The 27,111-nt window shown below is 46.4% G+C and overlaps 2 protein-coding genes across 2 annotated transcripts in view; one reads left to right on the top strand and one right to left on the bottom strand.

The window, feature by feature from the left end:
* TDP2 (tyrosyl-DNA phosphodiesterase 2) overlaps positions 1 to 27,111 on the top strand; it is a 276,571-nt gene that overhangs the window by 88,793 nt on the left and 160,667 nt on the right. The window lies entirely within an intron of this gene.
* Positions 1,568 to 27,111, bottom strand: ALDH5A1 (aldehyde dehydrogenase 5 family member A1). Its single transcript, XM_052649235.1, has 10 exons — positions 26,785 to 27,111; positions 20,207 to 20,290; positions 19,346 to 19,516; positions 17,964 to 18,080; positions 15,518 to 15,661; positions 12,407 to 12,550; positions 10,662 to 10,820; positions 8,861 to 9,030; positions 6,565 to 6,623; positions 1,568 to 5,199 (listed from the first exon to the last, which is right to left on the bottom strand). The coding sequence occupies exons 1-10, from the start codon at positions 27,109 to 27,111 to the stop codon at positions 4,994 to 4,996; spliced, it is 1,581 nt and encodes a 526-aa protein (XP_052505195.1). The 3' UTR covers positions 1,568 to 4,993.

The following is a 27,111-nucleotide window of genomic DNA, read 5'->3' as shown; positions in this document are numbered from 1 at the left end:
CGCTCTCCCTACATAGGCCAAAAATTGAGGGATGGGTTGTTGGGGCAAGAAATAATGATTTTATTCAGAAAGGCAGCAGGCTGTGAATATGGAGGGCTCATGTTCCAAAGAACTATCTTGCTTGAGTTAGAATTCAGGCTTCTTTTATACTAAAAGAGGAGAGAGTAAACTCAAACACTTCCTGGTTTCCATCAGCCTCTGAAGGGGTGTGTAGGTTTCTTCCTACAGCCATTCACAGATGGGCCTGGTCAGGATATTTCCTCTGAGCTAAACAGAGTTATTTTAGGTTAATGCTTATTACCTGGGAAGCAGGGTTCTCAGAGACAAGCCATTACAAGTAATTTAAGCTTAACTTGCTGCTATTTTTTAGTCACTAAGTTGTATCTGACTCTTGTCTGACTCTTCTGCGACCCCACGAACTGTAGCCCACCAGGCTCCTCCATCCATGGGATTTCCCAGACAAGAATACTAGAGTGAGTTGCCATTTTCTTCTCCAGGGGATCTTCCTGACCCAAGGGTTGAACACATGTCTCCTGCGTTGACAGGCAAATTCTTTACCACTGAGCTACCAGGGAAGTCCGATTAACTTGTAATAGAATACTACAAGTTTCTTCCCTGTTACAGTCCCTCCTGTATGAATGTGCTAGGGTACCAAATTTCATAGGCTGGCTCCCTGTCCAGGAGATTCACAGACAAATCAAAGGAGCATTGTTTATACATGTGGCAGAGAAATAATTTTCCCTCTCCCTTTCTGAGTTGTTGGCTGAGACCACTGCCATAAAAGATTAACAAGAGAAAAGCAGACGTTTTAATAAACTTCTCATGTATATTTCAGAGAGAAGTGATAACTGAGAGTGGCTTAAAGCATCAGCTTACATAGCATCTTCAACAAAGAAGAATAAATCTCTGGAGAAATGACAGGCTAGAGGAAAACAGTTGTAGGCTTTCAAGGGTGGAGCCAAAGGCTAGTTAGTAAAATTTGTTATTTAGAGTCCAGGCTGATTGGGCCTGAAGTTGTCTCTGGGAATTAACCTTTATCCCATCCTCTTGATAGAAAGGGGGCACCTTTGTAAATTTGTATCCTGCTTTTGGGGCTTCCCCGGTGGCTCAGTGGTAAAGCATCCACCTACAATGCAGGAGACACAGGTTCGATCCCTGCAGAGGAAAATCCCCTGGAGGAGGGCATGGCAACCCACTCCAGTATTCTTGCCTGGAGAATCCCATGGACAGAGGAGCCTGGCAGGCTACAGTTCATGGGGTCGCAAAGAGTCGGACACGACTGAAGCGACTTAGCACTCTTCCTGCTTTTAGGCAAATAGAGGGGTAACAAAAGACAGAGTGCTCTTCTTTTATCTGCTACTTAATTGTCTTCAGCTCACAAAAATCCTTATGCCAAAGTGGCACATTTTGGGGTGGTGAGTCCTGAACTCCTACAGTCATATTGTGAGGAGGGCATACATATCCAAACTGGTCTAATAAACTCCAAAGTAAACTCAGATGATGAACTGGCAAGAAAAATCCCACAAACCAGAAACCTTCACTTAAAACAGGAAATTCTGTTAATTCAACCTTTATTAATCACACACGCACAACTCCGCTGCCTTGACATACACAGTTATCAAAAACCGGAAAGTGAATTACATGTACATTTTTAAAAAACAAAATGTTTTCACAGTTCCAACTACACTTATCCCCAAGTTTTATCCCGCAAAATACAGCGTGAAAAAAACCCAAAGCATAAATATTATTCAAGTAAAATGCTATCTATCATAGCCGTATATGAATAATTAAAGCCCTGGGCTTCAGCCTGCAGAGAAGGCAGTCATGTGGCACAGTTTAAAGTTAATGATCTAAGTTTACAATAAAACAGATTTATCTGCATTGTGCTTCTGATCTTTACTTTCACTAAGTCTTTCCATAAAAATTAAAGGTAGATGAGCCAACACTTGACATAAAATTATATTTAAAAGCTGCTCAAATGGATAAAGATAACAGGTACAGAGGAGGTGTAAAATGAGAATCCCTGCATAGCTGGGGAAAGTAAACTGAGAATTGTTTTCTCAAGGCCAACAGACTCCCGTTATCTGGGTGATTTCGTATGAGTCATGTGATGATTGCTGGAAAGTTCTTGGTGAGGATTCACTGGAGCAAGACCTGGAAAAGTATTTTTTTACACAGTAGGTGTTCAATAAAATGAAATAATGCCTCATTAACATGGGAAAGTCAGTATCTCCCTCTTGGTTTAGATCAGAGGTTGGCAAATTATTTCTGTAAAAAGCCAAAGAGTTTTGTGGGCAATTCTGTCTGTGGTGCAAATAATTCTGCCTAGGAGGTAGCCACAGATCATATGGTAACTGAATGGGCGTGGCTGGGTTCCAATAACATTTTATTTGGGGCTTCCCTGAGGGTCAGATGGTAAAGAACCTGCCTGCAATGCAGGAGACCCGGGTTTGATCCCGGGGTTGGGAAGATCCCCTGGAGAAGAGAATGGCTATCCACTTCAGTATTGCTTGGAGAATTCCATGGACAGAGGAACCTGGCGGACTACAGTCCATGGGATCGCAAAGAGTTATGGACACTGATATCTGAATTTCAGAAAATTTTCATGTGTCATGAAATACTATTCTTTTGATTTGTTTTCCCTTAACCATTTGGGAATATAAAAACCATTCTTAGTGCTGGGTTGTACAAAAGCAGGCAAGATTTGGCCTGTGAGCCAATCCCTGGTCTAATGGTCCTTTTCTATTTAATGTTAAAACACACATTTTTAACAAATCCATCACATATTCCATCACATAATCAATCACCTTACTGAACAATAACCCCCAAAAATGTTCATTTAAAAAATACGTCTTTCCCCACAATCCAGATCAATTTTACTAAACAGTAAGCTATTTCCTTTTCAACTTACTTTAATTCCAGAATTAATCAAGGATGTTGCAGTGAGTCTCTGGCCCTCAGTTTATGTACCTGGTCAAACAGATATACTAGAAAACAAAATCTGCCATCAAGCCAAAGCATCTGCGGAGTTACAAAATTAACAAATGTATTTGAATGTATTCCTCCAAACATTTCAAGCACTAGTATTCTGGACTTCTAAATACTATTTAGAGCATTTTTATCGTTAATAGAAAACAGATGGACACATCCAAACATTAAGTAATTAAAATGTCACATGAAACAACCCCAGAACTAGTAAGTGCAAATTCACGGTCAATATGATGTGTATGTGATTGTGGACAGGGTCTGAGCAGTGCCTGTCACTAGGTGGACTTCAGCTGATTGCTTAGCTGGGCCTCAGGGGGACGGCTGATGTAACCCAGGGCAAACAGAAGGCAGCTCTGGGACTGGCTGTGGTACCCTCTGTGCACAGGGACATCTCAGACCTTTAGCTGTTTAGCTCCCCGTGGCTCAGTGAGGGGTGCTACTGGTCCAGGAGCAACTGCCTCCAGCACTCCTTTCATTCATGTTTTCCTTCCGCTCCCCAAAACATCCAGAGGATGTCAGTGAAGCACACACACACAGACACACAGACACACACACAGACACACACAGACACACACACACACAGACACACACACACAGACACACACACAGACACACACACACACACACACACACACACACACACACACACGGAAAGGGGGAGCTTCGTCCCTATCTGTTCCACCAGGACCAGCCTCCCCTTTCCTCATGTATCAGGACGTTTAGAGACACAGTACAGAAAAGCCTACTGTTTATTCTTACAGTTTTTCTTTCAGAGCAACAGGAAACAGTGATCGTTGGGCTTTTTGTTTTTAAAAGAAGAACTATAAAAACTCATTGGATAAAAAGCACCTCTTCCAACTGGCAACTATGGAAATTCTTTTCCCTTTTGAGATCACTGTGCTCAAAGTGCTTTCGCGCTCTCTGCAGGTGACGGAGCAGCATGTCACAAAGAGCAGGCTATGGGAGACCAGCCCGCCCTCGGGCTCAGGTGCCGAGCAGGTGGGTACCAGCCTCCCCTCACCTTGGCAAAGCCACTGCTGGAGACCCAAGCCGGGCTGGGAGGTGCCACCCATAACAACGATGACTCCCGCACTGAACATCGAATTTTCACTTTTTGGCAAATACTATATGTTTGCTTTCTCTTAGGTTCCCAGTATCCCATGGAGCTAAGTAAGGCATGAACAGAATCTCCACTGTACTGAGGGCTGGGTGTGGGGGGTAGACAGCATGTCTGTGCAGATAACGCCCGGCCAGGCCGTTACCCGTGGATAGAGCGCCACCAAGCCGCTGCTGCTGCGCTCTGCTTTATGCTTATTTTCTCTCAGAAACATGATGTGGAAAAACAGCACAGAAGTGAGCACAGAATCTTCAAGCAGTTGAGGATGATGGAGCTTTCAGTTTAAAAACTAGTCAAAAAAAAGAGAGGGGTTCTTTCACTTCTCAAAGAAATTCAGGCAATTCTGTGCTATGTCTAAAGTTCTTAAAAAAAAAAAAAAAGAAAAAACACTGATTCAGCCACTGCAGCAACACCTCCGAATACCCAGCTGGCGGGTCTCCAGGCATGCAGTGGCATCCTGCCCAGCCTGTCAGTCACACTCAAGAGATGTCCCCCGCAGCCCCCTGGGTCTTAGCTCCGGAGCCACGTGGGTGCTGGCTATGTCATTGCCCAGGCTGTGGCCCCACCATGATGAGGGGGCTTCAGGACCAGCTTGTTGCACTTTGCTCTGAGGCAGATGGGGTCATGGGTGGGGAGGGTGAGGGCTGGCGATCCAAGGCCTCATCCTATAAACCCACTGCTGGTTCTCAGGGATTTGTGGCCACAGGCTTGTGGCATGTATTGGCCCCAAGCCAGCTAGGGGGAGGGATAGGCTTTGTATCTGCTTATAAGGATTGGATGATTCGTTTTTTAAAATTCCTAGTTCACCTACCCTATGGGTTTATTTAAAATAACAGATGGCATGTCCCCATACATAGGTAAGCCTCCCTTTTTATTTCTTGAAGAATCCTATAAGCCTCCGAAGCACACATACTTGAGCTCCAGATACTCGTCAATGCCGTACTTGGAGCCCTCTCGCCCAAGGCCGGACTGCTTCACCCCCCCGAAAGGGCACTCCACGGAGGAGATCAGTCCTTCGTTAACGCCAACCATGCCGACCTCCAGCCGCTCCGCCACCCTCCAGATCTGGGCCGGGTCTTGAGAGTAAAAATAACCTGTTGTGGGGATAAAAGACACAGATGTAGTCGTTAAAGACGTCATGTCCACAGCTGAGGGTGCCATGGATGACCAGCTACCTAGTCATGCGGGCTGGAACCTTCCTGCTTCCAAGCGGAGCCCCTAGTTGGTTCCATGTATGTCTTCATCTCACAACCTTTAGAAGTCATCTTTTTGCTTCTGTTCCACTCTCGCTAGCTCTCTCACCATCTCCAGCTAGGACTGTAACAACAATGAACCTGGCTCCTATGGCCTCCTAATCAATCCACCCTGCACACATCTGTTAGGTTATCCATGTGATGTTTTTACCCAGACCTTCCAATGACTCCTTCTTACCCATAAATAAGGTTAAGTTCCTGGGGAGTATTCGAACTCTCCCTAATGTGCTTTCAATCAACATGTCCAGCTTTATCTTCCATTATTCCAGTCACCGACCATCTCCACCAAACTTGTCCACCCAGTTCTCCTTGTCCTGGTTTCACTTAACTCCCTAGGGACCCCTCTGCCCAGAACCTCTCTTCTTCAATCTGCACCATCAGAGTCTTGCCCAGCATGGATGCCCTGGTTTGGGATGTGGCTTCCTCCACCATCATCCCATCAAGAAGGGACGAGAAGAATACTGAGCTCAGTGTTACGGGGGCACTCGTGCACACATCTTACTCCAGCGTTAGGCCCTCTGAGTCGGCAACTCGGAGTCTTTGTCGTAGAATAAGGGACTACAGTGTGGACATCCTTTCTCTGGTTACCAGTGGTTCTTGTCCGCCCAGAGAAGCGCCTGTAGAGCCACGGCTGAATCTGTCTTTTTATCTTTGCCGACACTTCCTTCACTAGTGGATGCTAAAGACAGATTTGTTGAGTGTCTTTATGCACACACAGTTTTGTCAGGGACACAGGGTACACACTGTGGCCGCCTTGACCATGTCCAAACTGCAAGAATGGCAGCCACTCCCTGAGGCTCCCTCTGCCTGGGCTGTCTTCCCTTCCTTCATCGCCCCGATGCTGTCTGTGAAGTCAAGCGCTATCTCTTGTTCAGGCTTCCAGGAGGGATGCGAGGAGAAGCACTTGGAATTTCCAGGCATCGAGCCTCTGGGAACATGGGGCTTAAGGGGTGTGGGTGGTTCTCCCCAGAACGGTCGGCACTGCTGTTTCTCCCTCCACCAAGCCCAGCTCCGACCAGGGAGCTCCCATCCCACATCCTGCAGACACAGCAAAGAACCTGGACTGGCACAAACCCACCCTCGCCCCTTGGAAAGCAATGAAACACGTGCTGCAAAGAAGCTGACTTCTCAAAACCCCGGGTGACATTTAAAAGGCACAGCTGGAGAAGTGACTGTGATTGTCGCCAAGCGAGGACAGACACCCACCTGCCAGCCCGACGTCGGCCGCGTTAGCGATCGCCACCGCCTCCTCCTCTGTGTTGAACCTGCCAAAGTCAGGGTGGGTCATCAGCAAAATCCCACAGGGGAAGGAAAACCAGCTGTTTTTCCTTCTGATCTGTTTCCCAAATAAGAGCCAGGGGTCAATCAGAGTTTTGCAAGGAGCAGAGAGGAAAACACCTTCATTCACTGCACATGCTGAGTTCAAGGCTAAGGAGCTTGGATCAATACCGGTTCATCTCTTCTAGGAGAACAGGAGACACACAGGGAGCTACAGTGTGTTCAGAATGTTGAATAAAATGCCTAAGAAAAAGGGTTACTGCTCTTGTTCTCTCTTAAGACGTGCGCCAATCATAACTACTTCAGAAGCAGCCGTGATGTGGGAGAAAGCCAACAGCCAGGGCCTGCTGGGGCCCAGGGTTCCAGTGTTGGCCCCACTGCTTAACAGTGCTGGGGGTCTGTTCCCCTTGGAAATGAGACTACTAGTATGGAAGCCTAATGCAGTCGCTTCCAGCTTGATCATCTTATTTCTGAAACTAGATTTCAGAGGCCTTTTTCTATTGCCCCAGAACTGTAAATGGAGGGCAGAACATTCTATGCATCCCAGCTCCTGAAATCAGAGACCCAGCAACAGCCAGCCCTCTGAAGGCTCGGGCAGAGCTGGCAGACCCCGGTCAGTGCAAGAGGATGAGTGGGAGAGAGAGGAGGGGGACCCCAAGAGAATCACTTGTTCCAAGGATGAGCAGCTCTTGTCTCTCCACTGTAGAGAGCAAGCCGTTCTATCTATCTGCCAGAGAATAAAAACCAGGGCGTCATCCATGTCCTCACTGCCTACATGTCCCTCGAAAATGCACTCATCACAGTATCAGGTGGGACATCCTCGACGATTTCACCTTTTGAGTGTGAACTCCCTGGTGGCTCAGATAGTAAAGCGTCTGCCTGCAATGCTGGAGACCCAGGTTCGATCCCTGGGTCTGGGAGATTCCTTGGAGAAGGAAATGGCAACCCACTCTAGTATTCTTGCCTGGAGAATCCCATGGACAGAAGAGCCTGTAGGCTATAGTCCACGGGGTCACAAAGAGTTGGACATGACTGAATGACTTCACTATTTACACAATAACAACCACACTGATATTAGGTGACGTGCTTTATGTATATTACATCATTTAAACCTTACAGCTGTCCTGTGAGGCAAGTTTTTTGTTTGTTGTTGTTGAGTCACTAAGTCATGTCTGACTCTTTGCAACCTTATGGACTATAGCCCACCAGGCTTCTCTGTCCATGGAATTCTCCAGGCAGGAATACTGGAGTGGGTTGCCATTTCCTCCTCCAGGGACTGAACCTGAGTCTCTCAGGTCTGCATTGGCAGGCAGATTCTTTACCACTGTTCCACCTGGGAAGCCACGAGGCAGGTACTAGTTTTTAGTCCTTTTCCCATGAAGGACCCTGGGGCTCAGAGAAGTTAACTCATTCAAGGGGACACAGGTATAAAGTAGCAAAGCCTGCATTCCTAACCCCTGCATCCTTTTGGAAAATGTCAAGTTCATATTCTAGGTAAAAAATTTTTTACTAAAAGATGAAAGTTCTCCAAGTGGTCCATTCTCCCAATGTCAGATTAATCTGTAAATTTCATTAGCAATGGAGGAGAAAGAAATATTTGGAGAAATAATGACCAAGAATTTCCCAGGACTAAACAGACACCTCAGATTTTAAATAAAGGCCTTGGGATCTCAGATTGAAAAAAAAGCTCACAATATACCATACCTAAGCTACCATGGTAAAATTTAAGAACATCAAAGGCCCTGAGTCTCTGAAGAAAAAAAGTTCCCTTCACAGGAACAAAAAGCAGACATCAGCTTTCTCAATAACAACCCTGAAAATAAGCAGACCAACCAGTGATATCTTGTGAAGCTAGATTTTTACGCAGGTAGATTATTATTTACTTGTGAGTGTGGGATAAAAGGTCCCATACGAACACAGAGTTCATTTCCCACAGACACCCTTGAAAGAAGTCCTGAAGGATGTATTCTGTTATGAAGAAAAATGAGTTCGGCAGGGAGCAAAGTAGAGAATTTGGTAAATTTTGTGGTCTAAATGGGCAATAATGAAAACCAATGTTTAAAAAACCATGCCTTGGTCTTGGCCCTTCCCCTGACACAGCCCCACTCTCTGCTCCTGTCCCTCTCCTGCCGGCCGCAAACGACACAGGAACTGGATTACTCTCCAGGCTTCCTTTTCCTTTCCTACTCTTCCTCCGGTCTTCCTACACGCTGGATGGCCTTACTTGATAACAGGTGCCACAGGCCCAAAAGTCTCTTCCTGAGAGCAGAGCATGTCTCGGGTGACGTTGCTGAGCAGGGTGGGCTCGAAGAAATTTTTCCCAACGTGGTGTCGCTTCCCACCTGTCACAATGGTGGCCCCTTTGGAAATGGCATCACGCACGTGTTTCTCTACCTGTGTGAGGGAGAAAGGAAGAGCCTTTGGGAAAGGGGATCCAGGATGCTTGGAAAATGTTTAAACTGTCAAAAACGGTAACTGGACTTTTCTTTCTTTTTCAAATAGGTTTGAAACCATGTACCCCAGTTCCTTCTAGGTTGGAAGAACCAAATACACAGATATGGAGTCAAGAGGGCAGGTCTTATATACAATGCTGCTTCCTCCCCACTCGTTGGAAGGACTGAAGCTGAAGCTCCAATACTTTGGCCACCTGATGTGAAGAGCCGACTCCTTGGAAAAGACCCTGACGCTGGGAAAGGTTGAGGGCAGGAGGAGAAGGGAACAACAGAAGATGACATGGTTGGATGGCATCACCGACTCAATGGACATGAGCCTGAGCAAACTCTGGGAGCTGGTGATGGACAGGGAAACCTGGCGTGCTGCAGTCTATGGGGTCGCAAAGCGTCGGACATGACCTAGTGACGGAACAGCAGCAACCCTGCTCTGTGGGTTTCTGGCTGTTGGGTCTTACTGTTTGCCGAACGGCCTAATAAACATACACTCGTGTCTTTCCAGGCCTGATGCTCAGCTGCCTTTCTGGGATTTGCTCTCCTTGCCTTCCTGGGTTAGTTCCAGGCTCTTGGATTCCACGCTGTTCTTGTCCCTTCTCTTTCACTTTGTTCTAATATTTTCTCCTCAAGTACTAGTTATTTCGAAAAAAGGTGCACTGAAGGTGGTTTATATTCAGAGTGTTCTGATAACTGCAGGTCGGGCTGTTTTATCTTGCACTGGCTGGTAATGGAATTTGGACCCCAAATAATTTTCCTTCAGAGTGTTGAGTATATTTCAATGAACATTCTAACTCAAAAATAGTTCTCACTCCTTTATGGGTCGATTTTCCCCACTCTAGAAGCTTCTTGAATCTTCTTTGTATGTTCCCGACATTCTAAAATTTTAGCAAAACACACCTGGGTTTTCTCTTTATTCTAATTCTATATACTTGGCAATTGACAAAGTCTTTCAATCTGAAGAATCAAGTTATTTCCCCCTAGCTCTGACAAGTTTTCCTCTAGCATTTGTTTGATAGACCTGTTTTTTCCACTTCAAGTCTTTGTAGAGCTTCTATCACTAAAATGGATACACCCCTGTGTGGGTGTGGGTGCATGTTCAGTCGTGTCTAACTCTTTGTGACTCCCATGGACTGTAGCCTGCCAGGCTCCTCTGTCCATAGGATTTTCCAGGCAAGAGTATGTCCCGTCTTCTCAAAACTCTCGGAGGACAATATTAGATTCCTAGAAATGTCTGATCTCAAAAACAAAAAGCCTTTTTCCTCTCCTTTTAGGTGTTCCAAAGATGAAAGAACTTTGTATTTCAAGATGGTAATTCCTGAAGCAGCAGGATACAGAATTATCACCACTGCAAGAGAAAATTTAGCAGAACGAAAGTGGCAGATCTCATGGGAACTCAGCTAAATGACAAAGCTGGAAAAGCTTATAACCTGACGATGCCACTTGATTCATACAAACTGGCAGAAATTCACTAGTTTTTCTAATTTCTCCATGTTTCCAAAACCACCTTGCTGGGCACCTTACCAGAGTGGTTTTTGATACTGAAACCAGGACACTGAACAGGTAATAAGACAGACTTACCTTTTCTACAGCTTTTGCATTAATTAACGGGCCTTGAGTAGTTCTCTCTTCAAATCCATTACCCACATGCAGGTTTGTTTTAATTGCCTCAGCAAATTTTTTCACAAAGGAGTCATGGATACCGCTTTGCACCAAGAAACGGTTGGAGCACACACACGTCTACGCAGAAAGAAAGAAACTCACATCGACAGTTCATCAGAAGCTACTGACCCAACCAATAAACCTATGATTGCTGCTACCTCTGAATGTAAATGTACTTCCCAGGTGGTTCCTGTCCTGGGTCCCACCTCCATACTCGAGCTTAGCCCTAATGACAAACATGCAAGAGCCTGTACTTCTCCAGGCCCCTCCACAGGCAGCACGCCTCTGTGGTCAAACAGGTAAGCGAGCATAAATAATCTGTGAGCAAAAAGCCACTAGCCCAGGTTTTTTTCAAATGGCTCATATTGGAATGAGAAAGCCAACACAAGAAATATCTCCTTGAGACAGTGATACTCAGCGACAGAGAGGAAAAGCTAGAAGGAAAAGGATTCAGAGGCTAATTGATGTCCTCTAGCTTAGTGAACCTTTCAACAGCTTGGCAGAATCCAACATTTTGAAAATGGACACAAGACCATTCTTTCAGCCTAAATTATTGAAAAGCCCTTTGTTTATTATATTTTCTAGTTTAGACCTAATATTTTCAAGTTATACAATATAAACACATTATTGGAAATGAGGTTATCCTTGATACATTTTCTTCTTCGCTTTTTTCTTAATTGTGTATTTTCTAATAGAAACAGTTTGTAGATAATTTTGTACCCTGTGCATTTTTATTGGCTTAAAGCAATATACCCCAAAGTTGTAGCTTTGTAAGTGTAACTCCTGAAGGCTATACACCTTTGCATTTTGTGTTTCCAAAAGGAAACATACCTATTTCAGAAACAACCAAGCTTATCTAGGTTATGTGAAAGAAGAAAAATTAATTACCAATGGTCAAAACAGGATGAAAACTATTTAATAAAGAATATTATACACTTCACCTTTTTCCTCCTAGATAACTTTCCAGTTTTTATTCCTTTTTTGGAATGCATTTAAAATCGCTTATTGATGGTACTCTAAGATGAAGTGCTTACCTTGTATGAGATAACTTGGAAGGTCCCTGCTGGATCTAATGCTCTGGGATTCCCTAGAAGGTGTGAGTGCAGGCCACCAGTCTCCCGGGGACAAGCTGGACTCTCCTTGGCCCACTGTGGTGTGTGTGGCCCTCTAGTGGAGGCCTGTCTTGGCCCCCTCATTTCGTGAAGAGTAAGACCCAGGCAGTAGGGTTTTGAGTTTTTCAAGGCACCATCTCAGCATTTTCCAACCTTCTTTTCCTTAACACTGTGGGCTCCAGATCCTAACTGAGGCTATTTTGTATCTGAGGAGATGTTTAAACCTGTTCAGCAGAGAAAAGTCCAGCAAGGGAAAACTATGAAAATAACCAGATTCAAAGAGGAGATGAAAGAAGAGAACGATTTGATTGAAAGGCTTCTGCTGTTCGGGAAATTTTCCTCGAAGCCAGTGAGGAAAACACCTTATTTCCCTTCATACCCTGTGAGCCTAGCAGAGTCCCAGACAAAGAGAGGGCACTGACTAAACATCCGATAAAGGACATGCATGAAGAATGAAGGAAGGAACCCAGAAGTGCCCTTTCTCCCAGGAGGTGAGGAAGGGGGTAGGATCTTTGTAAAGCACACAACCCAGAAAAATGCTCCGGGACTCACCTGTCCAGAGTTCCTAAATTTGGAGGCCATGGCCCCAGCGACGGCCTGGTCCACATTGGCACTGTCAAAGACGATGAAAGGGGCATGGCCACCCAGCTCCATGGACACCCTCTTCACAGAGTTTGCTGCGTGGTGCAACAGGACCTGGGAGCAGACAGAGGATGCTTTGAGCGCCCAATCAACAACAGGGACCGGTAAGGCTTTTTTCAAAAAAGTACCCAATAGAGGAGGAAGCCAAGTACACAGCAGTATATATGGGATGACAGTTTGCACAAGAAATGGGGAAAATTATATATATATATTCATACTTGGTTATATTTGATAAACATGGAGAAGATGACAAGAAACTAAAAATAATTATGTATAAAAGGGAGGAAACCAGGAATGGGGTAAGGGTGAAACTTCTGAATATAAGCATGTTTATATTGCCCTGATTTCTAAACCATGTCAGTGTGTGACCTACTCAGAAAATTATAAACAAGCTTAACAATCACAGAGATAGGATAATAAAATCACCCAGAACCCAAGAACCCCTAGTTTGCCACTGATAAAATCCTAAGGTATATCTATCCAGAATTTGGCTATATACACAGAGGGATATGTACCTTTTTAAAAAAAACCAACTTTGTATTTTATATTGAAGTACAGCTGATTAATAATGTGATAGTTTCAGGTGGACAGCAAAAGGACTCAGTCACACACATACATGTATCCATTCTCCCCCAAACTCCCCTCCCATCCAGGCTGCCATATAACATTGACCAGAGTTCCCTGTGCTAGACAGTAGGACCTTGCTGGTTATCCATTTTAAATATAGCAGTGTGTACACGTCCATCCCAAAGTCCCTAAGTATCCCTTTCCCTAAGTCTGTGAGTCTGTTTTGTAAATAAGTTAATCTATATCATTTCTTTTTAGAGTCTTCACATAAGGGATGTCATACAATGTTCGTTTCTCTGACTTCACTCAGTATGACAGTATCTTAAGTCCATCCATCTCGCTGCAAATAGCATTACTTCATTCATCTTAGTGGCTGAGTTATATCCCATTGTATATGTGTACCACATCTTCTTTATCCACTTATTTGTTGAGGGACATTAGGTTACTTCCATGTTTTGCCTACTATGAACATAGGGGTGTGTGTATCTTTTCAAATTATGGTTTGGTCTGGATGTATGCCCAGGAGTGGCATTGCTAAATCATATGGCAACTCTATTTTTCAGTTTTTTAAGGAACCTCCATACTGTTTTCCATAGCAGCTGTACCAATTTACATTCCCACCAACACAGTGGGAAGATTCCCTTTTCTCCATACCTTCTCCAGCATTTATTGTTTGTAGACTTTTTAATGATGACCATTCTGACTGGTGTGGGTAAACCTGTTTCTTTATTGGACTCAAGATAACTATTTTCTTTAGAAGTTTTAAGAAATGCTCTTTGCCAGGCTATTGGTTTTCCCAACTCGGTTTGCTCTTGGGTCGCTTGCCTCCATGTGTGTCCTCTAACTGAGTCTTCTTCACACTCAGCACCCATGATGAGAGCTTGAACCCGACTCTGGCCCCTGCTGCCTACAATCCTGCTATGTCCCGAGGAGTTCTTTCTGTTCCCATTCCTCCTGCTGACCTTCTCGGGACTTCAGCCTCCAAAGCCTTAGAAAGGGAGCATGACTGCCCAGATTACCTTTCTATGAGACATTGGCTCTTGGTCACTGGCCAGCCTCTGAATCTGTTTTCCTCAGGTCAAATGCCCATTCATTGCTGAATTCTCTGTGGGGAGCAGACGAGGCACTCTGTCCCCTCCCCAGGAGGAGCAGTCCCCCTGGAAGGGTAAGGGCAGGCCCACATCTCCAGAAGAGGCTGACCGACGGGGGTTCAGTTAGAGGCAAGATTCTATGTGCCAAGATCCAGAGCTGAGCCACTGATTCTCTGCAAAGATCAGCTCTGAAGAGGCCGTTGGTATGGAGAATGGCTGCTTATCAGTGATTCCTATCACTCTTCCCTTTAAACCACTTGAAGCGAAGCACTGTCCCGTGTAAATAACTTAAAAGGACAGTTGGACTTGGCAGGAACGCAGTCAACGTTTTCCTGGGGGTCTGTCCGTTGGGGACAGTTTGCTGAGCAAAGTAAGGTTAAATAGTGAGTGGCTGGCCTTTGCCCAGCGTCTGGGTACTTCTCTGGCTCCAGTGGCAAAGGTTTATAACCCTTCTTCTCCCAGGCCTCTCTCTTTTTCTCCAACGACTTTGAAACCCTCTGAGAATAAGTTTGCTCTGCATATCCCTGGAGCAGGGTGGTAGCACTTTGTGGATCTAAAAATTCACGCTTCTGAAATGAATACGTGGCAGGCTTCCCAAGTATGAGTTTGTGGCATGTCAAACATGGTTATGGCTGGGAGTCACTAAAATTGGTTTATTTTCTCCTGCTTCTCATGGTGTCCAAAAAATGACCAGTTTCACCAAAACTTTCAGATTAGGTTTTTATTATTTTAATCTGATACGTTTATGTACTTCTCTAATATGAGCATATGCATGCATGTATGTAAACACTAGCAGCAAAAATGTGTACTATCTGGAGAGAAACACCATAACTAAGAACTTTTGCTCTACTCTGCCTTTTTCCTGTTTTAAACATTTAAAAGGATAAATAAAAATGCACTCACAGGCACACAAATGAGGTTTTGAGGAAAGAACTTTTCAACATATAAGGGAGAAGAAAGCTAGAAAAAAAATAATCTTTCTGTAAGTATCTTTATACTAAACACAATTTTTGTTCTAAGGCATCCATTTCTTTAATTCTAGATTATAAAAGAAACACACATTTGAGAGTTATGGGAATATGATGGACCACTTTCATCTACTTCACATGCGGAAATAATGGGAACCTTGTCTACCCTTAAACCTTCAGTTTTGTCAAACAGGAACCTAGATCATGTCACAATGAGGAACACCATCCAAATATTTCTGGAAGATGATCAGACATTATGATATGGGACAGAGCTTCTAACACTCTGCTGGAAACCTTCCTCCAAATGGTGACAGAGACGAAGTAGTAGTTTTGATACTGTATAAAGAGAAGTTATTAGAATGACACTTGTTTCCTTTGAGACTTAATTCACATACCTTTCCAGTGGCTGTCGAACCAGTAAAGGAAATTTTAGACACGAGAGGATCTGTACAAAGTGCTTCCCCTACTTCCTTGGCCTTCTTTTGAGAGCAAGGAATCACGTTGTACACACCTGGGGGAATTCCAGCCTGGTTTGCAAGCTATAAAGACAAACAGCAAACATGTGGCGGCAAATGAGCAAACTGGAAAAACAGAAAAGAGAAATCAATGTTTTAACCCAGAAAGCAATGGCAAAAAAAAACAAAACATAGGCTGACTTTGGGGATAGAATATATTTAGAACTGAAGTAAGATTCTTACTAGTGCTAATGTGGTATTCAGGCTTCCCTGGTAGCTCGGATGGTAAAGAGTCTGCCTGGAATGGAGACCCGGGTTTGATCCCTGGGTCAGGAAGATCTCCTAGAGAAGGAAATGGCAATGCACTCCAGTTTTCTTGCTGAGAAAAATCGCATGGACAGAGGAGCTCAGCGGGCAGCACTCCATGGGGTTGCAGAGAGTCAGACACGACTGAGCAACAATGTGGTATTAATGTACTGCAAGTTTCTGCATGAATTTTAAGCAGTGTTTTATCATGTGCATGTGTGTGTACACACATGTATGTATATTTCCCAGCCCTGCCACTAATAACGCCTAGAGACAGTGACCAGCCAGTAGCAATGATCATCCCTGGTGCCCTAAATGTAGTCTTAAAATATCATTTCCTACCAGAGGAAAAAAAGACGCTTACTCCTTGGAAGAAAAGTTATGACCAACCTAGATAGCATATTCAAAAGCAGAGACATTACTTTGCCAACAAAGGTCCGTCTGGTCAAGGCTATGGTTTTTCCTGTGGTCATGTATGGATGTGAGAGTTGGACTGTGAAGAAGGCTAAGTGCCGAAGAATTGATGCTTTTGAACTGTGGTGTTGGAGAAGACTTTTGAGAGTCCCTTGGACTGCAAGGAGATCCAACCAGTCCATTCTTAAGGCAATCCGTCCTGGGATTTCTTTGGAAGGAATGATGCTAAAGCTGAAACTCCAGTACTTTGGCCATCTCATACAGAGAGTTGACTCATTGAAAAAGACCCTGATGCTGGGAGGGACTGGGGGCAGGAGGAGAAGGGGACGACAGAGGATGACATGGCTGGATGGCATCACTGACTCGATGGACGTGAGTCTGAGTGAACTCCGGGAGTTGGTGATGGACAGGGAGGCCTGGCGTGCTGCGATTCGTGGGGTCACAAAGAGTCAGACATGACTGAACTGAACTGAACCGAACCAGAGGAAATAAAGGCTTTCTGCCGAAATAGTTAATCCCAGGTCTGGGACAAGAAATATATATGATAAGTCTAAAATATCTTGTCATATTAGATAGCAAAGAAGGTCTCAAAAACTATTAAGAGTTATGTTAAAAGATAAAAGAGCCAACTCTAAGAGGCTGCTATTGGCCAAAAGTGGGAGCAATGTGAGCTTCATCAAGGATAATAACCACAAGAAAGTGAAACTAATCAAATACCAACCCATTAAAATCTATTAACACATAATGCTCCTTAAAAAACAAATTGGGAACCTTTGGCAGATGACAGGAATAGATTCATTTATGTGAAAAACTGGTAAATGAATCAAATATGCTGCCTTTCCTCTGTGAATTCACTGCCGGGTAACCACAGAGTTGATGGGAAGCTTTGATTTATAGAAGTGGTCTGGTGAATAAACGAATGAAAAAGGAAAGAATTCAAATGTTACCATTTGGGCAACTCCTAGTGAATTAACAGACTGAGCAGCATCATACAGCAATGGGTGCAGACGTGAAATAGACACGCCCAGACCTTATCCTCCTGACAAAAGGACACAAGATGGGATTGATCCCGAGTCTGATGAGGTGTCTGGATACAGCTGTCAGTTTGGAAAGCGCAGGAGACAGAGGAACATGGTTCCTGATGTGCTGTCTGCAAAGCCCGGCTGATGGGGAGCTCTACTGGTCAGATGTCCAGCTTCCTCAAAAGACAGATTGTAAGGGAAAGAAAAGGATGGAGGGTAATCTGCCGAACAGAAGGAACTCATCAGATGTCTGCAGGAAGTCTGGATCCTACTCTGCGTGACATGAGAAGCCATTAGAGGGTTTTAAACAGAAGAACAAGATCTGACTGAATGCAAATTGAGCTGGAGAGGGAGTGGTTAATAAGAGGTGCCCTCAATGTGAGAAATTCCCAACTTTTAGTCACATTACTATGACTTAATTAAAACGATGGCTAGATACCATTGTTGGGGTAGCCTATAGATGTCAGAAAATTCCCCTTACTTTTTTCTAAAAAGAGGAACATCTGACCTAAAATAATGACTAGTGATTTAAAGCATAGCACCATCAAACAGGAGATGCAGGCAAAGAAGGAGGCTTCGACAGTGCTTCCTCATGTCCCAGCTAGATAACGTCGTTTTTTTGGACCCAGTGCATAGAGGCTCACCTCAGCCAAGGCCAGGGCAGAGAAGGGCGTGTCCTCGGCAGGTTTAACCACCACCGTGCAGCCGGCTGCCAGGGCGGCCCCCACCTTCCGTGTGATCATGGCGCTGGGAAAATTCCACTGGATCAGAAGAGAGAGGAGGTGAGTGAGAGGAAGGGCTGGTCCAAAGGCAGGCGGGTCAAGACACCAGCCCGCAAGTTCTGCACACCTGCCTGGCAGAGGCGTTCTTACATTCAGGAGCTCAGAACACCTGACACCCGCTGGCTCCAGGGACTGTGGAGACAAAAACACCTTCAGAGTTTAAAACACTATAAAATTATCTACCCTGGGTGACAGCCAACTCTCCCTGTAAAGGGCTGGGTAGTAAAGAGGTTTTGTGGGATGCCCAGTTTCTGTCACAACTAGACAACGTGTATACAGATGGGAGTGCCTCTGTCCCGGTGAAACTTTATTTACAAATATAGGCCTGAGGGCTGTGGTTTGGTGACCCTTTGGGGAAAAATACTAGCAAAGGTGATTTTGAAGATGGTATATGATATATTACTTCCCTCTCTAGATATTCATAGATAGCTCCCTGTGGATATTTATAGTCATATTTTGTTTCAACAAAACCTTGTATAGTGCTTATTCTGACCTAAGCACTGTTGTACGTACTATTATACTATTATAATTAAATCCTCATCGCAACCCAATGAGGTTAGTATTTTTCGTATTTGCAGGTTTGGAGACAGAGCAGTTAAGAAACTTGCTCAAGGTCACACAAGCTAGTGGAGGCTGAGTTCTGGGTCAAGCCTAGTCAGTCCAGACAGCGAGGGGAATGTTTCTCTGTGACTGTGGTGAGCAGGGAAGGACAAGCAGTCCTGAGACCAGCTGGCAGACACCGTAGAGAAGTTAATACGGCATCTAGCAGAAGATGGACCCAAGAGAAGCAACTCAGGTAGAGAAAGCTGGTTGCCCCACAAGGATACTGCAGTCCTATCCAGGCAGATGCAGTATCTTATTTCTCAGCCTTTTAACTTTCAGAATATGGCCCAGTGCCTGCTGAAAGGCACATAAATACTTTGAAAGTGTCACATCTTAAGTCTTTTTTTAAAAATGATAAACACCAGAAGATTGTTTTAGATGTACTAGACAACGCCAAGAAGCCTTTAATGCCAAGTCAGAGAAGCCCCAGGGTCCTCCTGTGGGTCATCCCCGTCCTGCAGGCATTAGGAAACACTGGCCACCACCACACCTCTCATTATCACAGACACCAGGAAACACGCCTCCACCTCCAGCAGTGGCATCAGGAAGCCAAGCACAGGTGCCAGAGATCACAGGATGAGCACAGCTGCTCCAGCCCCATTCATCCTCCTCCCCTGGATCTCACTGATTCTGCCACATACCGGGGTGATGACTGCGGCCACACCGAGGGGCTGCTTGAGGACCAAAGCCCGCCTTTCTTTTGTTGGAGTGGAGATAATGTCTCCATAAACACGGCGGGCTTCCTCTGAAAACCACTCCAGGAAGTTGGCAGAATAGAGAATTTCTCCCTGTGCCTCCTTCAGTGGCTTTCCCTAAATTAAATCAGAAGAGGACACACTCATTACCTTCTAATAACGAAAGCGCAATTCTGTGTTTCTCAATTCTTCAAGCAGAGTACAAGAGTCCCATTACAAAACTCACTGGGTGGTGGAGAAATTTCTAGCCTCAGTGTGAGTCTTTGAAAGCAGAATCACAAATGGTGATGGAAGGAAGCCTGCCAGGTCACCCTGAGCCACAGTCGTCATTTACCTCCTTAACAGGTTACAGTCAGGAGGAGGCACCTAGAACGGCCTCTTCAAATTTTTTTTTCCTTCTGATATTTCTAAATGTTGTGAACAGTGGAAAGTAATTTATCAGAGTGACCAAAAAGCTGGTACCTTTGCAAATATACAAAAACAACATAAAAAATCAAAGCAGTCATGTGGGGGAAAAAAAACCCAGAATGGTGGAAAAGCAGTATTCACATAGTTCCACTCAAAATCGATTTCTTGCATATTATTAAAGAGTAAGTTACAACACAGAAATTTTGATTTAGAAAATATGTGTGGCTGATTTAATCAGAAAAATCTGTGCCGAAAATAACAACTGATATCTGATCATGAAGTAAAGAAATCACATTTTCTTTAGCTACCTAACAGTACTGAAGTTAGAGACTCCTCCAAGCTTTCTTCTAAGAACTCTTGGACAGTTTCTTCAAGTACTGAGTTAGGTCCTGAACTTACACTTTCAGCTGTAATTATCTTGGCAAGGTCATCCTTATTTTGTATCATTAAGTCATACCACTTGCGAAGTAAAGAACTCCTCTCCTGAAAAAGAAATACAAAACAGTAAAATGCCACGTATAAGAGAGACTACTAAAGTCTTCAGTTTTCTAAAATATTTGCTGTGCATTCTCATTCTTGGGGAAACATATATTGACCTGTTTTTTTTAAAACTGAGGTATAACTGACATGCAACACTGTATTTGTTCCAGGGGTACAGACCTTTCTTTGGTGAGTAATATCAGAGATTCCATTTTGGGTGTGCTGAGTCATAAATTGTAAAAGCGGAAAAAAAGTTTTGTGGAACGACTGTTACTATTTATAGTAAATGCGAATAATGAATTTCACCACACAAAGGTATTGTTCCTTACTTTTTGCAGTAAAATACACGGAACACAACATTTACCATCTCAATCACTTTTCAGTATGCAGTTCAGTGGCATTAAGTACAACACTTTCACATGGTCTTGCAGCCGTCACCACCCTCCATCACCACCTTTTCAGCTAGCAAAACTGAGTCTGGACCTGTCTCTCCATTCCTCCCAGCTGTGACAACCACCATTCTATTAATACTTTCTGTCTCTATGAATCTAACTACCCTAGGAATTTGATATAAGTAGAATCATACAGCCTCTGTCCTGTGACTGGCTTATTTCACAGTGTCCTCAAGTATAGTTCTTTTTAAGTTTTTTTCCACTAAGGTTTTTACACCCTTCCCGCAGGCCTTACCACCTCTCCTGCAACACAGCACAAAGGGTGCAGACGACACCTGCAGCCGCAAGAGGGCGCCCGGGGGCACCAGCAGCGCGCATGCACCCGAGTCGGGTCACGATCCACTCCCTTCTGACCCTTTCTCTCCATCGCAGTTCCTGCTCTGCTTCTTGGCGCCCCACTCGTAGCCCGGGGCGCGCTCCCCAGAAGGCCCCCTCGGTCGTCACTCCCCGCCCTGCAGGTAGTTCTCGGGAGAGAGGTCATCATCCACACGGGGTCTGGCCTTCCTCTTCCTCGTCTGCTTCCTGAGCTCAGCCATGTGCTCTGGCCACAGGGGGCCCACGATCCCGTGCCCTTTCTCTCTCCTCCTCTTGTACTCCAGGATCTGCTTGTTGAGTGCCTCGTGGTCAATCCCACTCAGATACGAGTGTGCCGCAGGGCCCTGGGTATCACTTGGCAAAGCAGTGTCCAGGGCCTCGGGATCGCTGAAACCACTTTGCACAAAGTCTTGTCATCTCGGGGTCCAAAATCAGCAATTGCCAGTAGCCGATAAATCTCCATCATAGCTGCATATTTTTTGTCCTGAACAAACACTCTGGGCAGCACGTTCCTCGGGGTCTGCTGGGACATCAGAAGATGCCCCATGTGTGCAGCACTCTTCGCAGGACGGCCTCTGGTGTGTGTTCTGGGCCTCAGAGAGGGTCGCCCTCCAGAAGAGGCGGCAGGCAGAGAAGCCTGAAGCCAGAGAGACCATGCAGAGCTCCGCGTTCAGGTTGCACAGCTCCTGGCTCACTTCAGGGGTGCATAGCAAGCCTGAGAGTGCTTTGTAGAGAAGGCCGTTCAGCGCCCCCAGGCACCCTGGTCTTCCTTTCGGGTTCTCCTGGAGGTGCTCTTAATCAAGGACTCCAACCGGGATGGCTTGTAGGTCAAGTGAGAGCCCAAGGAAGGACCTTCACACCAAAACTCCCTCCATACGTAATACAATGTAAATGCTAAGAAAACAGTTGCCAGCAAGGCAAGTTTAGGTTTCGTTTTTTCAGAACTTCGTGGAATTTTTGCAGAACATTTTCAGTCCAAGGTTGGTTGAATCCGAGGATTTGGAACCTTGGACCCACGGTGGAATGTAAACATCACCACACTTCAGAGGAGAGGCCAGGCACAACTCTGTGGATGTACTTAATGCCACCCAACTGTACACTTGCAAAGAACTAAAATGGTAAATTTTACATTATGTGCATTTTCCCACAATTTAAAAATTTTTTCCAAGATAAAAGGATGAACAAATAAACTGGATTAAGTATATTGTGGAAGAAATGATTTCTTAAATATTTTTTTAAAAAGGAATTCATTTATATAATAAAAAAGAGAACCCAGGTCAAGCAAACCACACAGAGGTGCTCTGAAGGAAGGCATCCCCAGAGCTCTTGCCTCCTGCATCTAAACAGGTGTACATGAAGCAAAGGAGACTCTGTGGTTTATTCCTACCTGCCCGAGGGGTTGCCCATAGCAACGAGCAAACCTGGTTTGTCATTCTGTCCTTCTAATCCATTTAGTAGGTGTAAGATTTAAATTATTTTTCTCATACCACTCCTGAGCCAAGAGCCTGAGGCTGTGGAAACACCACCTACTGTCTTTCTCTGGGTTCCTTCCCCTCCCTATTTTGGATAAGCTAACATGCTTTGTTATCTTAGCTCTCAGGGGTGTTGTTGAGTCATCTGAATCTCAAACCCCCAGAGAGGAGGCCTTAACAGCTCTTAAAACAATATTACTACAGTCATTTCACCCTCTCTGTAGAGTGGTGGTGGTGTAGTTGCTAAGTCTAGTCCGACCCTTGTGACCCCATGGACTGTAGCCCACCAGGCTCCTCTGTCTGTGGAATTCTCCAGGCTGCAATACAGGAGTGGGTTGCCATGGCCTTCTCCAGGGGATCTTCCCAATCCAGGGGTCAAACCTAGGTCTCCTGCATTGCAGGCGGATTCTTTACCATCTGAGACACCAAGGAAGCCAGCCACTGAAAGGACGAGAAGCACCAAGAACAGTGCTCAGCTGTGGAGGGCACAAGAGCGGCCCTCAGGGCGTTCCCCTCCTAATTCCTGGAACCTGTGACTACATGTATAGCTTCACAAGGCCAAAGGGATTCTGCCCACGTGATTAAGGTCAGGTGAGAGCGGAGCCTGAGTTATCCAGGTGGGCTCCATATAATCACTAGGAGGACTACAAAGGAAGGCGGAGCCACAGACCACTGACTCAGGGAGGCCTCTGGGGGGTGGGGGTGGTGGTTTAGTCGCTAAGTCATGACGGGGTTCTCCAGGGGATCTTCCCAACCCAGGGATCGAACCTGGGTCTCCCGCATTGCAGGCAGACTCTTTACCAACCGAGCAACGAGGGAAGCCCTGGGATGCCTCTAGAAGGTGGAAAAGCCCAGGAAACCCCAGAGCTTCCCCAGGAAATGCAGCCCTGAAAACCCCTCTTGGACTTCGGACCTCCAGGACAGTAGGTATTTGCGTTGTTGCGTCATGTTAAATCCCTCAGTCTGGGGATGGCTCGTCCCAGCGGCCAGAGGAAGCGAATGCACCAGGTGAGAAGGTGGTCAACAAGCGTCAGCTCCCTTCTCTCTCTGAACCCCTCCAGGGGTGCACAAGGTGGGGAAGGAGGTGGGGGCCATGCCACGGGCTCAGAGAAGCAGAAGTGACTGCAGGCTGTGCAGGCCGACGGGCTCCCTGGCAGAATACAGGAGCCACCACCCCTCAGGAACCCGGGACATGAATGGGCCTAGAGAGGGGAGAGGAGAATAGCTGGAGGTGGGGGACAAGAGAGCCGCCTTACAACCTGCGTTTGCACCCTGCCTTCCAGACAGCAGAGGTGGGAAGCTGACCCTACCACTTCCTTAGTAAGTCACTCCGAGGTCCTCTCGAGAAGGAGGGTTCCCCAGAGGGCCCCAGGGAACCGTCTGACTGCACCTGGAATTGCTCCTGGGCCCCTGAAACAGCCCAGCGGGGCAGGCTGAGTCTGCAGGCTCCGGTGCGGGGCAGGGGGAGCTCCCAAAGGACTTCAGAGGGCCCAGGGCTCGCCTCGGTGCACATGCTTCCTGCAAGCTCGGAAGCTCCTGTCTCCCACTGCTGTTAGCACTCCTGTGCGTTCTCTCTCTAGTTCAGGCGCTCCTGTCAACATCCCCCTTATACCCTCACTTCGCATCTAAGAGACATCTCAGACTCAGTGGGGCCAAAACTGAGCTCCAGTTTCTTGCCTCATGCTCCTCTCACCCCTTCCCCATCCCAGTGTGTGGTTTTTCCTTCTTCCTCCAGTGGCTCTGGCCAAAAGCCCTGGAGTCATCCTTCAGTCCTGTCTTTCACCTTCCTCCCCCTCTCCCGCCCTCAGTCTTGTCTTTCATCTCTCTCTCTCTCCCCTGTTAACAGTCTGTTGGGGAAACCAGCTGCCTTCCACCTTCAAAACATATCTTTTATCAGAACACTCCTCACCGCCCCCACCACGAACTCTAGCGCCGGCCACCAGCATCTCCCATGTAAATCACCACCTCCTAGCGGTCCCTGGACTTCCACCATTGCCCCCACTACAGTCTATTCTCAGCATGTGGCCAGAGCATCCTTTCTGAAGGCAAGTTAGATCTCTCCAAAAACCCTGAAATGAAGCCCCGCCTCACTTAGAGTAAGACCCCACTTAGTCCTTAGAATGGCTACACACCCCACTCCATCCAGCCCTCTCCTAATTCTTCCCCACGTCAGTCTCCTCAGCACACGGGGCTTCTTGCTGATCTACACGTGCATCAGGCACGCTCCTGACTTGGTTTTTGCTCCAGCGGAATTCTCTCAACCCCTTTGGTCTTTGCATCTCATGTCCTCAGTAAGACCTACCCTGATGTTACAGCCTGGATTCAGTTCCCCCCAAATTCACGTAACTCCCCAGTACCTCTGAATGTGACTACATTTGGAGATAGGCTCTGGAAAGAGGTCATTAACATTAAATGAGGTCATAAGAGTGGATCCTAACCCAATATAACTGCTGTCCTCTCAAGAAGAGATTCGGACACTGACAAGCTCAGAGGGAGGAGCATGTGACGATGGGGAAGACGGCCACCCACAAGCCCGAGTGAGAGGGGCCTCAGGAGAAACCAGCCCTGCCCTCATGTCTTGAGAGCAGGCTTGTAGCTTCCAGAACTCTGAGACAAGAAACTCCTATTTAAGCCACTGAGTCTGTGATACTCTGTTATGGCGGCCCTAGCAAATTAATACAGTTGTCCACACTATTTACTTTACATTTTGCCCCTCTTCTCTGGCCTCTGATCCTGTTAGCCTTCTCTACTTTTTCTCATAGCATTCATTACTTCTAACATACTTATTTGTTTATTGTTGTTCAGTCACAAAGTCGTGTCTGACTCTTTGTGACCCCATGGACTGCAGCACGTCAGACTTCCCTGTCCTTCACCATCTCCCGGAGTTTGATCAAACTTATGCCCACTCAGTTGGTGATACCATCCAACCATCTCATGCTCTGTCGTCCCCTTCTCCTCCTGCCTTCAATCTTTCCCAGCATCAAGGTCTTTTCCAACGAGTCAGTTCTTCACATCAGGTGGCCAAAGTATTGGAGCTTCAGCATCAGTCCTTCCAAAGAATATTCAGCATTGATTTCCCCTTTAGGGAAAATTGACTGGTTTGATCGCCTTGCTGTCCACGGGACTCGAGAGTCTTCTCCAGCACCACAATTCGAAAGCAACAGTTGCTCAGCACTCAGCCTTCTTTATGCTCCAGCTCTCGTACCTGCACACGACTACTGGAAAAACCATAGCTTTGACTATAGGGAACTTTGTTGGCAAAGTGACATCTCTGCTTTTTGATACTGTCTAGGTTTGTCATAGCTTTTCTTCCAAGGAGCAAGCACACCCTGTGTGCACCAGGACCCAGGGGAAAGGAGAAGTGACTTGTTTGTTTAGCTATGCTATTTGTCACAGCTTAAATCTCCTCCCTCCCCTCACCTCCAAGTGAACTCCAAGAGGGCAGGAATGTTTCTTTTGTGGAACTGCTGTATCCCCAGAACCTCCCACAGTGGCGGGCATAACAGGTGCTCAGAAAATGTCTGATGGATGAATCAGTGTTAGATTCCCTTGGTACTTGGACCTCATTGCTGCACTGTCTTCCTTCAGACAAAGGATGCTGAAGGGCACGGTAGAAAATGACCTCTGGGCTGACTCCGGTGTCATAAACTAAATGGAAGAGGAAGGAAATCTCCCTGCCTCAACATCGCTGGCAATCTCTCCCCCTCTGACACCACCCCACCCCCAATTCTCTACTCCTGTCTATGTCGGTTAAAGGATGTATCTGCCTATTCAGGCCCCAAACCTGGAGGGTGGTTCTGGGCTTGTCTCTTCCCTTGCCCAAAGCCCCCGATTTTTTCCAGTTCTCTCCACTCCCCAGCTCATGACTTGGCCCCAGCACTCATTACCAGCCTTGCTGTAAACCACCCCATTAGCCTCCTGCGTGGTGTTCCTGCAGCCAGACAGGTACTTCAGATGCTCTGAAATCACACGTGCTCTCACCTTCCCCGAAACCAACCACCCTTCCCCCGCGGTCTGCTGGCTTATCATTGCAGGTTCCTGTTCTGCTCCTCTACCCGACCCTTTATGAGGCTCGAGGGCGGGGCCATACTCCCTAACGCCCGCACCGGGCTTGGCACAAAGCCGACGCTCCAAACTTCTTTATTGTTATTGTCTTTCCACATGGTGTATCCTGGAGCACTGGGGAGGGGAGAGGTGACACAGCTGGTTTCACTAGGGTACAAAGCCCCGATCGCCCCTGCATCCGGCGCGCACTCACCTTGGCCGAGACCCCCCTCCAGCTGCAGAAAGCCTCGTAGGCAGCGCGCACGGCGGCGCGGGCCTCAGGCACCCCGCAGTCGGCCACCAAGCCTAGCTCGGCGCCGCTGGCCGGGTCGTGCACCGGGAAGGTGGCGGCTGCCGAGACCCAGAGGCCGCCCACGAAGCCGTCGGTGCGTAGCAGGGCCGAGGAGAGGCCCGCCGGGCCTCGGGCGTAGCCGCGGATCGGGGCCACTGGGCAGTCGGTACGGGGGTGGCAGATCCGGCTGGGAGGTGCCCGCCGGAGGTGCGGAGCCGAGCAGCTCCGCAGCCGCAGGCAGGTCGCCAT

This window comes from Budorcas taxicolor, chromosome 11 (assembly GCF_023091745.1).
Source record: "Budorcas taxicolor isolate Tak-1 chromosome 11, Takin1.1, whole genome shotgun sequence".
NCBI lineage: Eukaryota > Metazoa > Chordata > Mammalia > Artiodactyla > Bovidae > Budorcas > Budorcas taxicolor.
Note: the sequence above shows the minus strand (reverse complement) of the source record. Positions and strands in the feature narration are given on the sequence as shown.